General features: G+C 40.0%; 2 protein-coding genes across 2 annotated transcripts; both read left to right on the top strand.

The window, feature by feature from the left end:
* Positions 1-329: 329 nt before the first annotated feature.
* Positions 330-1,137, top strand: LOC127136238 (intermediate cleaving peptidase 55, mitochondrial; the record flags this gene model as incomplete). Its single annotated transcript, XM_051062826.1, has 1 exon — positions 330-1,137. A coding segment is annotated over one exon (774 nt), but the record flags the coding sequence as incomplete, so codon positions are not given.
* A 616-nt stretch (positions 1,138-1,753) lies between these two features.
* On the top strand, positions 1,754-2,527 carry LOC127136237 (palmitoyltransferase akr1-like). The gene has a single exon (XM_051062825.1). It carries the CDS (start codon positions 1,754-1,756, stop codon positions 2,525-2,527), a length of 774 nt encoding a protein of 257 aa, XP_050918782.1.
* The last annotated feature ends 15,133 nt before the right edge of the window (positions 2,528-17,660 follow it).

Genomic DNA, 17,660 nt, shown 5'->3' with positions numbered 1-17,660 from the left:
TTTTTTAAAAATTTTAATTTGATTTTAATTTCGAATTAAGTTTAATTCCAATTTTCAATTTAATCTTAATTGTTTATTTTACTAATGATTCAAACTCTAATCGATTTTAATTTCCAAATGAATGTTAGAGTTGGTATCCAAGTAATTTTAAATGAATTATAGATTAATTTGTTGTTAATTTGGTTTTTGCTGATTTGTTATTATTAATTAAATTGATATTCAAACTAATATTGGATTATTCCTAAAAAAATCCACATCCATTTTTATAATCAAATATCCAATAACCCAACTCTTTTTTTTAAATCCATTTTTGTTTCGAACTATACCCAAAATCCACATCCATCTTTGTCCAAGCACTTTTGTTGACAATGCTGCATTCAAAGACATACCCCGATGAAGGTATGCTAGCTGCAAAGGTTGAATATGAATGCAAAGTGAGAGGTGCCCAACGAATGGGTTTCAATCCCGTGGTTGGTGGCGGGCCTAATGGAAGTGTTATACATTACTCTAGGAACGATCAAAAGATTAAAGATGGAGATCTTGTTTTGATGGATGTTGGATGTGAGTTACATGGCTATGACAGTAATCTCACACGTACCTGGCCACCTTGTGGTACCTTCTCTTCTGCACAGGAGGAGTTTTATGAGCTTATACTGGAAACAAACAAGCATTGTGTGGAACTTTGTAAGCCTGGTGCAAGTATTCGACAAATACACAACCGTTCGGTTGAAATGCTGCAGAAAGGACTAAAGGAGTTTGGAATTTTGAAAGGTTTTGGAAGCAGTTCCTACCATACGCTGAACCCAACTTCTATAGGTCACTATCTCGGAATGGACATTCACGATTGTTCAATGATCAACTTTGACCGTCCTCTGAAGCCAGGTGTTGTAATAACTATTGAACCGGGGGTGTACATCCCATCTTCTTTTAATTGCCCAGAGAGGTACCGAGGCATTGGGATAAGGATTGAGGATGAGATTCTCATTACAGAAACAGGTTACGAGGTTTTAACAGCATCAATTCCTAAAGAAGTGAAGCAAATTGAGTCCTTGCTGAACAACTTCAGCCATAGCCAAAATAACTTGAGAGCTACATTCAACTAATGTTGTCCATATGCATTCAAGAACTGGGACAGAAAATATGCAGTGCAACCACGTAGGCTATTTGCAACTGGTGTTCACATGTCACAGAATTTAGATGGAAAAACAACTCACAACACGGAAGGAAGAATAAAATATTTTCATTATCATGGAACCATAGCTCAAAGAAGAGAATCATGTAAAGTGTTTCTAAATTCAACAAAAACCACATATGACAAAACACCTTATGGGTTGGATACGACTTTGAGAGACATTGCTGGTGTGATCAAGAAATTTGAGCTCAAGATGATTGGAAACAGAGTACAGAAGACAAAGCTATGACAGCTTCAAATATTTTATTCCTTTTTTTTATACATAAACTACTCCATATAAATACAACAAATAACGTCCAAGACTGCAACCGTCAAAAACAACAAGGGGCACTGGCTGATGGTCATGTGCCGTGGGCTTGTGAGGCATTTTCGAAGCATCGCGCAGAAGAGTTGATCCCATTCCGAGCTCTACATTGGTGTTGGACATTATTCATGATCAAACTTTGGAATCATTGTCTCCTTAAGGCCTGCACAATGAAAAACTGCAGTTCAATATTAGAAGCGCTCCAAAAACAATCAACATCATAACAGAATGAAACAGAAGAATTGAAGCCCATACAAATGCGGCAGCGTTCTCATGAATCACCAAACCAGTTCCTGTTGTCACGTCTGCTGTATCATCATTTCCTGCAAGTATCAACAACAGATGAAGTTAACACAACAAATTTTTCCATCAAAACGGATAATGCCACAATTCGTCATAACGTGGATGATCATGAAAATTGGAAGAGGGTGCGGGAAACTGCCCTGCCTATCACAAACCTTTTCTCAGCAAAAGATTGGTACAATTCAATGAAAACAGTGGAAGCAATTAAAGATGCAAACAAGCGTGGGGCACTTCATTTTGCTGCTTTGGAAGGACAAACTGAGATTTGTAAATACCTGTTGGAGGATTTGAAGCTCGAGATTGATTCGAGAGATGATGATGGAGAAACTGATCTCATTCATGCTGCACGACAAGGACACACTGCCACGACTAAGTATCTTATTGACCACGGTGCTGATCCTACTATTGCTAGCAATTTAGGAGCTACGGCATTGCATCATTCTGCTGGAATAGGAGATATTGAGTTGCTTGAGCACTTGCCGTCCAAAGGAATTAATCCTGACTTAGAGAGTGATGCGGGAACACCCTTGGTTTGGGCTGCGGGTCATGCTCAACAAGCTGCAGTTACTGTTCTATTAAAACATGGTGCAAATCCTAATGCTGAAACTGATGATGGCATTACCCCACTCCTTTCATCTGTGGCAGCTGGTTCGTTAGAATGCTTGGAGCTGTTAATACAGGTCGGTGCTAAAGTAAATGCATCTAGAACTTCTGGAAAGCTGCATTGACTTGTATCTTTCTGGTGCAAGGGCTGCACATGCTGCAAAACATGGACCCTGAAGCAAGAGCAAGCTAATGCAAATTTCCAGTTCCAAGCCATTAACCTGCAAAAAAAAAAAACAAAACAATGAAGATTCAATTTGAATGACCAAGATGATTAACTTGCACAATACCGCAAATTTTCGATGCTTCATGCTTATCTTTAGTATTTTCTCACTTCCCATGTTCAAACTGTGACGAACACAAAGAGGCTTTGAGGATGGTGCATTCGAGTCAGTGCTGAATCAGGAGTACAGTTGCTAGTGCAGAAGCATTCTAGAGAAGAAATTTCATATTCATTGTCATTTTCCAAACTCAAAGATGGAACCTCGAGCATTCGGATTATTCGTGGGCAAAGGAAGAACATTATCATGCTTTGGAACCTTCATATGATTGGAAAAGCATGTTGATAATGAAGCATTCTTCAGGAGCTCATAATTAGGAGTTGGAGACATAAAAACTTGTAGCTCATGTTGAGGCTCGACGTAAGGGGGATGCTCATTGGAGCCGGTTGACCACTATCCTTTGGATGGTGAAATAGACAGGATACTGAGTGAGATAACTCCCATTCACCAAGTTGCCTGCATAGAAAACTAAAAAACAAAGAGCCTAGAAGGTCCAATACATAACTCGTACTCAACCATGTCAACCGAAACTACAACCTGAGCTGTGATCAAAACCGGAAATGCTTTTGGAATCTTCAATGTTTTACTGCAGTAACAAAATAAGGCAATCAGTAAAGCGTTGAAAATTCAAGAAAGTTCCCAAATTGGAATTGGGACAAAAAGCGATCAGAAAAGCATATGTTCAGATTACCTTTCCGAGTCCAATGATCAAACAGGGCAATCATTTCTGAGCATCAAAAAGCAATCCTGGAACTTTCTCCTTTCGAACTTGTGAGCATCAATTTGTAACCCTAATCCGTGAGATAAATAGAAGGGAGCGATTCAGAGAGAGGGAGGCGACCACCACGAAACCCTAATTCGAAAACACAAGAAAAAACCTAGTCAGAGGCGGAAGAAAAGACTGTTCAACAAAAAAACCTAAGGGAATCCGGATTCCACTCAGAAGGAAAAAACAATATCATAAGCTAGAAGGATTCAGGAAGAACCTTACTTACGCGTTCGTTGGTCGATCCAGCTGCAATCGGTTAGTTCCATTTTCGATCCATCTTTTCTTTGATGTAGCTTCAGGGTTCCTTGCATGTTCTTGTTGTATTATGTTTGTTGAATTTTGGTTGCTGTTCAAAAGAATGAGATCTTTGAGAAAGAAGGTGGATTTTGTAGAAAAGGGAATCGGATATCATCCGTGGCTATTTTCAAAAAGATATTTGGCTTTTGTTTTAAATGCCAGGTGGTATTTGGAACGACACCTATTAAGACCCACAAAACCCAATGCATAATCTTTTCGTTTTGCTGTATCATCAGTTATTATTAGTTTTTTTCTTTCTTTTTTCATCGTGACCAAGACAGCCATGCGGCTAGGTCACGCTATCCCTTGGCCTTCCATCATTCCTTTTGTGTTGGGCCGAGAATCCGGAATGGGCCTCCACCGACCCGGGTCTGAGGTTTAGGTTCGTGGGCCTTAGTCAGGCATAGTCCAGCAGCCCACGGTTGGACTTTGTTGTTTTTTTTTTCTTTTCTTTGAAAGGTTTTGGATAATATCAATATGTTTTGGTCTTGGTTTGAAAACAAACAACTGGTGTCCGGATGGGTGTGGAGTATCTTCATTCCCATTTAGGTAGTGGGTTCGATACCCGTGTGTGGCATATTTGGTTTTACAACATTTTATTTTCTTTTTTAAAGTTATTCTTTTTAATTTACTCACATTTATGTTTTAATCCAATTTTTCTCACACTTATTATTTCTTTAGTATTTACACCTTTTATTTATTTTAATTGGTAAAACATCGATTCTTTAATTTATGGATTTGACAATTTTCTCGTCATTTATCCATGATTATTTTTATCGATATAGTGATAGTATTTCGCCGCGTTTTGACTAATCACATATGACATTTCAATTGTTGTCAATATGTGCAAACCGGCTTTGAGCACATTATTTAGGTTTTGTGTGTCCCTCGATCTCCATCCGTGCAAATCCCGATTTTACCCTTTTTTTGATTTAATTTTTAAATGTGTTGTAAATAAAGTTTTTGTTTGATATTTTCTTCACATGGCTTACTCTTGGGCCTTCTTACAATGAGCTCTTAAGCAACATCAATTTAACTTTCAATAATTTCAAACCTCGGTACTTTAATTGTTTTAATCCAATATTCAAAATCATTTTCTAAATAAAAAGTGAAGAAAAAGGTTACCTGGATGGAATGTCCAGTCGTAATCCCGAATATTAGGCTCAAGCTGTAAGAGCTTGCAAGCCATAAATATTCGTCTTCTCTTTAATATTCAAATCATTTTCTAAATAAAAAGTGAAGAAAAAGATTACCTGGATGGAATGTCCAGTCGTAATCCCGAGTATTAGGCACAAGCTGTAAGAGCTTGCAAGCCGTTAATATTCGTCTTCACTTCCACCCTCTAATATTCAAATCATTTTCCAAGTAAAATGGGAAGAAAAAGATTACCTGGATGGAATGTCCAGTCGTAATCCCGAGTATTAGGCACAAGCTGTAAGAGCTTGCAAGCCGTTAATATTCGTCTTCACTTTAACACTCTAATATTCAAAAATCATTTTCTTAATAAAATTGGAAGAAAAAGGTTACCTGGATGGAATGTCCAGTCGTAATCCCGAATATTAGGCTCAAGCTGTAAGAGCTTGCAAGCCATAAATATTCGTCTTCTCTCCAAAACACCCGTAAATATCTCAAACCATCTTCTTAATAAAGTTGGAAGAAAAAGATTACCTGGAGGGAATATCCAGTTGTAATCCCGAATATTAGGCTCAAGCTGTAAGAGCTTGAAAGCCATAAATATTCGTCTTCCCTCCAAAACATTCATAAATATTCGAATCATTTTCTTAGCAATATTGGAAAGAAACAGACTGCCTGGGTGGAATGTCCAGACGTAGTCCCGAGTATTAGACCCAAGCTGTAAGAGCTTGTAGGTCACAAGTACTCGTCTTTCAAACTTCAAAATACCTAATTCCTACCTTAATACTTTTTCAATAAAGATGGAAATGGAACATGGTGTATACCATGCACTCCTGAGGCTAGGATTCGAGATGTATATCTCGCTCATCCAAGTTCTCGCCATCACTCAAAATACATCCAACCAATCAAACTCTTTTCTCGCCGCCGTGCGATTAATCGAAAACCTTTTTTCGTAAACGAAAGATATATTGTTTTAAGTGATACAAAACAATGTTTCGGCCACAATTGTTGAGTAGAGATAAATGACGCTTTTCCGAATGTAGATTTATAAATCCGTTCGATGTGTGGTATGCGTCCACTCCTCATCTGTTTTGGGTAAAACAATGTTTTCGTCGATTAATACAATATAGCTTTCGCTAAAATCGACCAACAAACAAACATTTTTCTACCCAGAACTACGTAAGCCTTGATTTCTCTTTTGAGATACGTAGGAGCAGGATTTATGAATCTTGTCAGGCCCACTAATAAAAAACTTAGGTTTAGTCCTTCGTTAAAAAAATCCAAAAACATCTTCTCTTTTCTTTTGATTCTATTTATTCTTTCCCACCTAATAAATTGAAAAGCCTAACATTTCAAACTAACATTAATGCACACAACTGACCTAATGGTTCCCGTTGAGTACAATGGACGTGAGGGGTGCTAATACCTTCCCCTTGCGTAATCGACTCCCGAACCCTGATATTGGTTGCGATGACCATATCTTATCCTTTCTTTTGTCCTGGGTTTTATCGATATTTCCCCTTTCCTTTTTAGGAATAAATAAAGTTCGGTGGCGACTCTGTTCAGTCCATCATTGCGAGCGTGCGATCGCGCTTCGCTTTGAAGTCGTATCCCCACATTTTTTCGAGGTGCGACAGGCGCCATTCATCTTTGGCCGGTACGGAGAAGAGTTATGGTGTTTTATTTTGAACTGCGTGCAGAGTTCAGTAATCATCTTGTTGTTCAAATTAGTACCATTGTCAGTGATAACTCTTTCAGGGATGCCATACCGACAAATAAGACTATTCTTGATGAACCGTGCCACCACATTCTTGGTGACAGAAGCAAATGAGGCTGTCTCTACCCACTTTGTAAAGTAATCAATAGCAACAAGAATGAAACGATGTCCATTAGAATCAGTAGGTTTAATCTCTCCAATCATATCAATGCCCCACATTGCAAAGGGCCAAGGTGTTGTCAATACGTTCAATGGAGCAGGAGGTACATGTACTTTGTCCGCATAGATCTGGCACTTGTGGCAAGTTCTGGAGTGACGGTGGCAATCAGCTTCCATGGTAGACCAATAATACCCTGATCTCAGAATCTTCTTGGCCATCGTATGTCCACTAGAATGAGTCCCAAAAGTACCGACGTGTATGTCTTCCATAATCTTTTTTGCTTCCCTTTTATCCACACAGCAAAGCAAAGTCGAATCATGATTACGTTTGTATAATACTCCATTACTCAAAAAGAATTTAGCGGAGAACTTCCTCAGAAATTTTCTGTCATTGATGGATGCCCCTTCAGGGTATTCCTGAGTTTCTAAATATCTTTTTACTTCGTAGAACCAAGGTTTCTCTTCTACTTCATCAGTATTCAGTTCATAACAATATGCTGGTTCATCTAGTCGTTCAAAGGTGATCATGGGAGCTTCATCATCCCATCTGACTCTGAACATAGATGACATGGTAGCCAATGCGTCTGCCAACTGATTCTCTTCTCGTGGAATATGTTTGAATGTAATCTCTTCAAAGTATGGGATTAATGTTAACACCCGCTCTCGATAAGGGATGAGATTCGGATGTTTAGTGTCCCATTCTCCTTTGATCTGACTGATTACTAAGGCTGAGTCTCCATACACACTCAAAAACTTGATTCTCAGGTCTATAGCAGCTCTGAGTCCCAAAATACATGCTTCATACTCAGCCATATTATTGGTACAATCAAAACATAGTCTAGCAGTGACAGGCGTATGGCAACCCCTGGGAGAAATAATCACAACACCAACACCATTGCCCAATGCATTAGAAGATCCGTCAAAAACCATAGTCCATCGGGATCCCAGTTCGGGTCCTTCATCTGGTCCAGGTTCTTTGTAATCAGTAACAAGCATGACATCCTCATCTGGGAACTCAAAATTCATAGATTGGTAATCGTCAACTGCTTGATGAGCCAAATGATCAGCTAACACGCTCCCTTTGATTGCTTTCTGAGTAGTATATTGGATATCATACTCTGTTAAAATCATCTGCCATCTTGCTATTCTTCCGGAGAGGGCAGGTTTCTCAAATATATATTTAATAGGATCCATCTTAGAAATTAATAAAGTGGTATGATTCAACATATACTGTCTTAGTCGGCGAGCAGCCCAAGCCAAAGCACGACAAGTTTTCTCGAGCAATGAGTATCTTGTTTCACAGTCGGTAAATTTTTTGCTAAGGTAGTATATGGCATGCTCTTTTCGTCCAGACTCGTCATGTTGCCCCAACACACACCCCATCGAATTTTCTAACACGGTCAAATACATGATTAGAGGTCTTCCTTCAACTGGTGGCATCAGAATTGGAGGTTCTTGGAGGTACTTCTTGATTTTGTCAAAAGCTTCTTGGCATTCATCATTCCATATCATCTCTTGATTTTTCCTCAGTAATTTGAAGATGGGTTTGCAGGTAGCAGTCAAATGGGAAATAAATCGGGCAATGTAGTTCAAGCGTCCCAAGAAACCTCTGACTTCTTTATCTGTACGGGGAATTGGCATTTCTTGAATAGCTCTCACCTTAGCCGGGTCAACCTCAATTCCTTTACCACTGACAATAAAGCCCAAGAGTTTACCGGATCTTACTCCAAAGGTGCATTTGTTCGGGTTCAATCTCAACTTATATTTCTTCAACCTCTCAAACAGTTTGTATAAATGATCGAGATGTTCTTCTTCAGTATGAGATCTGGCTATCATGTCATCCACGTATACCTCTATTTCATGATGGATCATATCATGGAACAAAACCACCATAGCACGCTGGTATGTTGCCCCTGCATTCTTTAAACCGAATGGCATTACTTTGTAACAGAAAGTGCCCCATTGCGTCACAAACGTAGTTTTCTCCATGTCTTTAGGTGCCATCTTAATCTGGTTATAACTTGAGAATCCATCCATGAATGAGAATACCTTGTGTTGAGCGGTGTTATCTACCAGAACATCAATGTGCGGAAGTGGAAAGTCATCTTTGGGACTCGCTTTATTCAAATCTCTGTAATCTACACACATTCGCACCTTACCATCCTTCTTTGGCACTGGTACCACATTAGCAACCCATTGAGGATAAGAAGTAACAGCCAGAAAACCTGCATCGAATTGTTTCATAACCTCGACTTTGATTTTCTCAGACATTTCAAGACGCATGCGACGAACCTTTTGCTTAACAGGATGACAATCTTCCTTCATTGGCAAACGATGCACTACTATATCAGTATCCAGTCCTGGCATGTCTTCATAAGACCAAGCAAAAATCTATATATAGTCATGTAACATCTGAATCAATCTTTCTTTGACACTGTTTTCCAAGCCTGCTCCTATTTTGACTTCTTTCTTGTCCACTTCAGTACCCAGATTTACAGTCTCAATTGATTCCTCATGCGGCTGTATAGTCTTTTCCTCTTGCAGTAACAGTCTGGCAAGCTCTCCAGGTACTTCACAATCTTCCTCACTTCCATCCTCGACTTGGTAGATCGGATTTTCAAAGTCATAATGAACAGTAGTAGAATTATTATCAACAGGATCCAGAGTGGATATGGATCTGCAATTTGTTACGTGAGTGTGTGTAAGAAAGCATAGCTTGTTTAAAAGATGACAGGAAAGATAAAGAGCGCAATATTTGAATGCAAAAAGTCCATTGATTTATTGAATGTGGATATGCTTATGAAAATGACAAAACCCTCAACAAATTAGCTATTTGTGCCCCGGGCATAGACACAATGCTTTAAGAAGTTCAATTGTAAAAATTAAAAATTTGCAACACTAAAATAGACAATAACAATTACTCCTGACTAAAGGAAATCAGGATAGTGTCTTCAGCCTTCCAATTATTGAGTCCGTCACCAATTGTTGGGAAAATCCAGCTATCCAAGTCGCAATCACTATCAGCATCTTCTACGGCATTAATCTGATCTTCGACTACCTTTTTAGAGCTAAATCCCAGGCCAAATCTATCAGACTTGTACGGTACGTTGATCAGTTGACCCCAGCCAGTACGACCACCATCTTCGACCACGGCTTGAGCATCTTTCAGAGAAGTCATAGTTGGAGGAGCACGAATAACCTTGGGCACATGGGAAGTTGGCTTAAGGACGGGGTTGGTCGGAGGAACTACTTCAAATGACTGAGAAAGAGTCTCAAAGAATTCGCCATCTGTAACACCCTTCTACCCGAACGACATATTTAAATATATTATCAGAGTACAACATGTAGAAGAGTTTACATTTCTTTCAACATAACAATTATCACATCACAACATAAAATATATTATTTAATACTTAAAACTTCGCAGCGGACAACAGCACAATATCATCATTCATCACATAACAATTATAAAACATTTCATCATTTTCTCAACAAAACATCTCAACATATTAGTCATCACAAACAACGTAAATAATAACCAATTATCTATCGAATCCCATAACCCCGGTGTCACATGACCAGAGCATTTGACTCGACTCTGTAGAATAACTCTACACTTATTCTTCAAACCTCAACAATAGCCACTCCTCTTTATCTGCACATTGCTCATCATAGATGAACATAAACACATGCAGAAGGGGTGAGAATTACATTATTAAATAATAATATAACGACAGTAATATAAAAATAAATATATTTCACATATGCCAACACAGCTCATCCTAATCATCATAATCAACATACTCATGAACATCAACAAAACAACATATCAAATGCAATGCACACACCCATGCATGACTCAACACGACTCGGTATACCCATTTTGTGACCAACTACAGGATCACCACTCCCAGATTCATCACCATAGAATCCGAGTTCCCCGTAAGGAACCAAGCCTATCAACAAGCCCGGAGTCAACAACATCATTGGAACTCAGTCCGTTCATCACTAGGCATCGGCCTTTCATGAATGCATGCACACCAAGCATGCATCATAATCAACATAGCAACAACAGCATCATATAGTCATGTTATCATCATCATTAACACATTCTATCATAAAAACATATCACATCATGACACATAATCAAACACAGCATTATCACACCCTACTAATATCTATACCACTCAAAGCAACGGGAAATGATCCTTCGTATACTATGCATCAGCTAAGTTACCTCGCTCAGCCTAAACAACCGAAACTGCACAACAACAGCCCAGGAAAGACCACAAGTCTGCCCATACGCGTATTGCCTATGCTCATACGCGTATTGCCCACGCCTGACCAACTCCATACGCGTATTGCCCATGTCCATACGCGTATGCTACGCGTATCACATTCCCATACGCGTACCACCAGAGACCAAACCACGTTCAAAACATCATCTTCCTCATCCATACGCGTATTGCCTAGTGCCATACGCGTACCATCAGTCTCATACGCGTATTGCCTAGTGCCATACGCGTATGACCAGAGACCAAGTTTCCAGATCTGCAATGGCTTTCCCTGCTACGAGATCTATCCAAATTCATCCTTAAACAGTCCAAATTTCACATAAACTCACTCATATCATCTAGTACAGTTAGTCTCCTATTCGATTTCACAATCCTAACATCATTGCATATAATTTCTACGAATTCCTTCGACTAAAAACCCCAATTTCGTTCACCCAATATTTCACCAATTTCAGCATATTATTGTTTAATAAGGTTCAGACCCCTTACCTCTTTGGATTGAAGGAAGCTCTGAGCAATCTTTGGCCTCCTCCTCTTCCTTCTCTTTCTCTTCAGCGTTTCTCCCCTTTTCTCTGACTCTGAGACAAAACACGTGAAAAAAAACTGAATTCTCACTTTGGCCTCTTTTATCCAATTTCCACTTTTACCCTTCCACTCTTCATATTCCAATTATTTTATTTAATTATTATTAGAATAAATAATATCTATAATAATAATAATAATAATCCAATAATTCACTTTATTTAATTAAATTAATAAAATAATATTAACTCAATTAAATAATTCTCTTATTTTAATCGGGGTGTTACAACTCTCCCCCACTAAAAGAGTTTTCGTCCTCGAAAACATACCTCAAGCAAATAGAGCCGGATACGACTCCTTCATCTGATCTTCACGCTCCCAAGTCAAGCTCTCACCAGTTGGACCTCTCCAAACAACTTTCACTAGAGCAATCTTCTTACCTCTCAGGGTCTTCTCTTCTCGGTCATCTATCCGAATTGGCAACACCTCAACGGTCAAATTATCCCTCACCTGGATATCATCCAACTGAACAACATGCGAAGGATCCGCAATATATTTTCTCAACTGAGATACATGAAACACATCATGCAGATTAGAAAGCGACGGCGGTAAAGCTACCCGATACGCCACTTCCCCAACCCTCTTCAAAATCTGATACGGACCCACAAACCTCGGAGTAAGCTTTTTAGACTTTAAAGCTCTACCCACACCCGTCGTCGGAGTAACTCTCAAGAACACATGATCTCCCTCTTGGAATTCAAGTGCCTTTCTCCTGTTATCATGATAACTCTTCTGACGACTCTGAGAAATCTTCATTTTCTCCTGAATCATCTTAACCCTTTCAGTCGTTTGCTGCACAATTTCAGGTCCGAGTACAACACTCTCACCTGATTCATACCAACACAATGGAGTTCTACACCTCCTACCATACAATGCTTCATATGGAGCCATACCGATACTAGCATGAAAACTATTATTATAAGTAAACTCCACCAACGGCAAATAACTGTCCCAAGAACCACTCTGCTCCAACACACAAGCCCTCAACAAATCCTCCAAGGATTGGATAGTTCTTTCGGTCTGACCATCAGTCTGAGGATGATAAGCTGAACTCAACCTCAGCTTAGTTCCCAACGCTTTCTGTAAACTTTCCCAAAATCTAGAAGTAAATCTGGGATCTCTATCAGACACAATACTGGATGGAATACCATGCAACCTCACTATCTCCTCAATATACAACTCTGCCAACTTCTCTAAAGAGTGATTAATCTTCATCGGCAAGAAATGCGCCGACTTAGTCAATCGATCCACAATCACCCAAATAGAATCATTACCTTTCACTGTCCTCGGCAATCCTGTCACAAAATCCATGGAAACGCTATCCCACTTCCATTCAGGAATCTTCAAAGGTTGCATCATACCTGCCGGTTTCTGATGTTCAATCTTTGACTTCTGACAAGTCAAACAGGCATATACAAACTTAGCAACATCTCTTTTCATACCAGTCCACCAAAACAACTTCTTCAAATCTTGATACATTTTAGTTGCACCTGGATGGATGCTCAATCCACTCCTATGGCCCTCTTCAAGAATACTCTTTTTCAATTCAGACACCTCAGGAACACAAACTCTACCTTTAAATCGCAGGATGCCATTCCCATCAATCTCAAAATTACCACCATTACCCTGGTTAACCATAGTAATATGATCAACTAGAGCGACATCAACTTGCTGGCCATTCCGAATATCTTCCAGAATTCCACTAGTCAACTTCAGCATACCCAACTTTACACTATCAGCGGAAACTTCACAACCCAAACTCATATCACGGAACTGTTCAATTAACTCAAGCTCCCGAACCATCATCATAGACATATGTAGAGACTTCCTACTCAGCGCGTCTGCAACTACATTAGCCTTACTGGGATGATAACTCAATTCAAAGTCAAAATCCTTCAGTAATTCTAACCACCTTCTCTGCCTCATATTTAACTCTTTCTGATCAAACAGATACTTCAGACTCTTGTGATCACTGAACACTTCGAATCTGGAACCATACAGATAATGTCTCCACATTTTCAACACAAATACAACAGCTGCAAGTTCTAGATCATGCGTAGGATAATTCCTCTCATGAACTTTCAACTGTCTAGAAGCATAAGCTACAACTTTACCGTTCTGCATCAAAACACCACCAAGACCCATCAAAGAAGCATCACAATAAACAACGAAGGACTCACCAGGATTAGGCAAGATCAACACTGGAGCACTGGTCAACCGCCTCTTCAACTCAACAAAACTCGCTTCACAAGCTGTATCCCACACATACACTTGACCCTTCTTAGTCAACTGCGTCAACGGCAATGCCAACTTAGAGAAGCCCTCAATAAATCTGCGATAATAACCAGCTAACCCCAGAAAACTGCGTATCTCAGTAGCAGACTTCGGAGTCTCCCACTGTAATACAGCAACAACTTTAGCAGGATCAACAGAAATCCCACCACTCGAAATCACATGGCCAAGGAAACTCACTTCCTTCAACCAGAACTCACATTTAGATAACTTTGCATATAATTTCTTTTCCCTTAACACCTGCAAAACAATCCTCAGATGTCCTGCATGCTCTTCTTCCGTCTTAGAATATATCAATATATCATCTATGAACACCACAACAAAATTATCAAGGTACGGATGAAATATACGATTCATATATTCCATAAACACACCTGGAGCATTAGACACACCGAACGGCATCACAGTGTATTCATAATGACCATACCTCGTACGGAAAGCAGTCTTCGCAATATCATCTGACTTCACCCGGATCTGATGATAACCCGACCGCAAATCAATCTTACTGAAAACATGCGCTCCAACCAACTGGTCCATCAAATCATCAATCCTCGGCAATGGATACCGATTCTTGATAGTCACCTTATTCAACTGCCGATAATCGACACATAACCTCATCGTACCTTCTTTCTTCTTCACTAACAATACTGGTGCACCCCAAGGAGAAACACTTGGACGCACAAACTTCTTCTCAAGCAATTCTTCAAGTTGCTTCTTCAATTCAACTAATTCAGTTGCCGACATTCTATAAGGGGACATCGACACTGGACTCGTACCTGGTACTAAGTCAATGGCAAATTCGACTTCACGTTCTGGAGGTAATTCACTTACATCCTCCGGAAACACATCCTGAAATTCACAGACAACAGGCAAATCTACACTCACCACTTCCTTATCCGCTTGCAGAGACGCAAATAAAGCGAATATCTGAGCTTCATCTTTCACAAATTCCCCCACCTGCCTAGCAGATAGAAATCTTGCCTCATCATTCTCACCAACTTCAGAAAACCGCACCGTCTTCCTATAGCAGTTGATAAACACGCCATAGAATTCTAGCCAATTCATTCCCAGAATAATATCAATTTGGTGCAAGAGCAAGCACACCAAATCAACCACGAACTCTCTCTCAAAGATCGTCAAATGACAACCTCGACAGACAACAGAAGTTTTCACAGAACCATTAGCAGGAGTATCTATCACCATACTTCCGCCTAGGGACGACATAATCACACCAATCCTGGTCGCACACTCATACGAAATAAACGAATGAGTAGCACCAGTGTCAACAATAGCAAGCAATTCAACATTATTAATCAAGCAAGTACCTTTAATCAGATTATCTTCCTTAGGAGCTTCAGCCCCACTCAGAGCAAACACCCTACCAGTAGTATGAGCTGCAGTAGCCGCCTTCTTCGGTCTCGAGCACTGCGAACTGATATGGCCTTTCTCGCCACAATTAAAACATGTCGGACCAGCATCCTTACATTCAGTAACCCTATGTCCAGCCTGACCGCATCGGAAACATCTCAGCACTTTCTTTGTACAGCTATCAGCACGGTGGCCTGGCTCGCCACACTTGAAACATTTACCAGCTATGAGAGATCCTCCCCCACTTGGCTTCTTCTCATCTACCACTTTCTGCTTACCTTTACCATTTGGAGATGCATAAGGACTACCACGATCCTTATTCTTCTTCTCACTAAGACTCTTGTAATGAGCAGTCCTAGCCTTGCTATCTTCATCAAATATCCTGCACTTATTAACCAGTGTAGGAAACCTACGAATCTCCTGGTAACCAATGCCTTGTTTGATTTCGGGGCGCAACCCGTTCTCAAACTTGACACACTTGGATTCCTCAGCATCAGCATTATTATAATGAGGACAATACTGCACCAGCTCCTCAAACTTCGAAGCGTAATCAGCAACAGACATGTTACCCTGCTTCAGTTCTAGAAATTCCATCTCCTTCTTACATCGCACATCAGCAGGAAAATATTTCTCCAGAAAGGTCGTCTTGAACCTTTCCCAAGTCATCTCAGCACCTGGTACTGCAATTCTCTAGCGAGTGTTATCCCACCAGTTTTCAGCCTCCTCAGATAACATATGCGTACCAAACTGCACCTTCTGTGCTTCAGTACACGTCATCACCCGGAAAATCTTCTCAATTTCCTTCAGCCAAATCTGAGCACCATCTGGATCATAGCGCCCTTTGAATGTAGGAGGGTTATTCTTCAGAAACCTTCCCAAATTCCTAAACTCGTCGACCGGCGGATTCTGCTGCGCCTGCATAGCCTGTGCCATAGCAGTCAAAGCCTCAGCAATCACACGGTCGTTTTCTCCAGCCATACTCTGCACAACACAACCACAACCGTTAAATATCGACAGTGTCATTTACACTAGTCGACCAACAGGGAAAACCTCCCATTATGACTCGACTGGACTGACAATGCTCTGATACCACTAATGTAACACCCTTCTACCCGAACGACATATTTAAATATATTATCAGAGTACAACATGTAGAAGAGTTTACATTTCTTTCAACATAACAATTATCACATCACAACATAAAATATATTATTTAATACTTAAAACTTCGCAGCGGACAACAGCACAATATCATCATTCATCACATAACAATTATAAAACATTTCATCATTTTCTCAACAAAACATCTCAACATATTAGTCATCACAAACAACGTAAATAATAACCAATTATCTATCGAATCCCATAACCCCGGTGTCACATGACCAGAGCATTTGACTCGACTCTGTAGAATAACTCTACACTTATTCTTCAAACCTCAACAATAGCTACTCCTCTTTATCTGCACATTGCTCATCATAGATGAACATAAACACATGCAGAAGGGGTGAGAATTACATTATTAAATAATAATATAACGACAGTAATATAAAAATAAATATATTTCACATATGCCAACACAACTCATCCTAATCATCATAATCAACATACTCATGAACATCAACAAAACAACATATCAAATGCAATGCACACACCCATGCATGACTCAACACGACTCGGTATACCCATTTTGTGACCAACTACAGGATCACCACTCCCAGATTCATCACCATAGAATCCGAGTTCCCCGTAAGGAACCAAGCCTATCAACAAGCCCGGAGTCAACAACATCATTGGAACTCAGTCCGTTCATCACTAGGCATCGACCTTTCATGAATGCATGCACACCAAGCATGCATCATAATCAACATAGCAACAACAGCATCATATAGTCATGTTATCATCATCATTAACACATTCTATCATAAAAACATATCACATCATGACACATAATCAAACACAGCATTATCACACCCTACTAATATCTATACCACTCAAAGCAACGGGAAATGATCCTTCGTATACTATGCATCAGCTAAGTTACCTCGCTCAGCCTAAACAACCGAAACTGCACAACAACAGCCCAGGAAAGACCACAAGTCTGCCCATACGCGTATTGCCTATGCTCATACGCGTATTGCCCACGCCTGACCAACTCCATACGCGTATTGCCCATGTCCATACGCGTATGCTACGCGTATCACATTCCCATACGCGTACCACCAGAGACCAAACCACGTTCAAAACATCATCTTCCTCATCCATACGCGTATTGCCTAGTGCCATACGCGTACCATCAGTCTCATACGCGTATTGCCTAGTGCCATACGCGTATGACCAGAGACCAAGTTTCCAGATCTGCAA

The sequence above is a fragment of the Lathyrus oleraceus genome, chromosome 4, assembly GCF_024323335.1.
Source record: "Lathyrus oleraceus cultivar Zhongwan6 chromosome 4, CAAS_Psat_ZW6_1.0, whole genome shotgun sequence".
NCBI lineage: Eukaryota > Viridiplantae > Streptophyta > Magnoliopsida > Fabales > Fabaceae > Lathyrus > Lathyrus oleraceus.
The sequence above is the reverse complement of the archived record's forward strand: the minus strand, read 5'-3'. Positions and strand labels throughout refer to the sequence as shown.

Coding starts and splice junctions, on each gene's coding strand:
- LOC127136237 (XM_051062825.1), top strand. CDS start 1,754: ATGCGGCAGCGTTCTCATGAATCACCAAACCAGTTCCTGTTGTCACGT.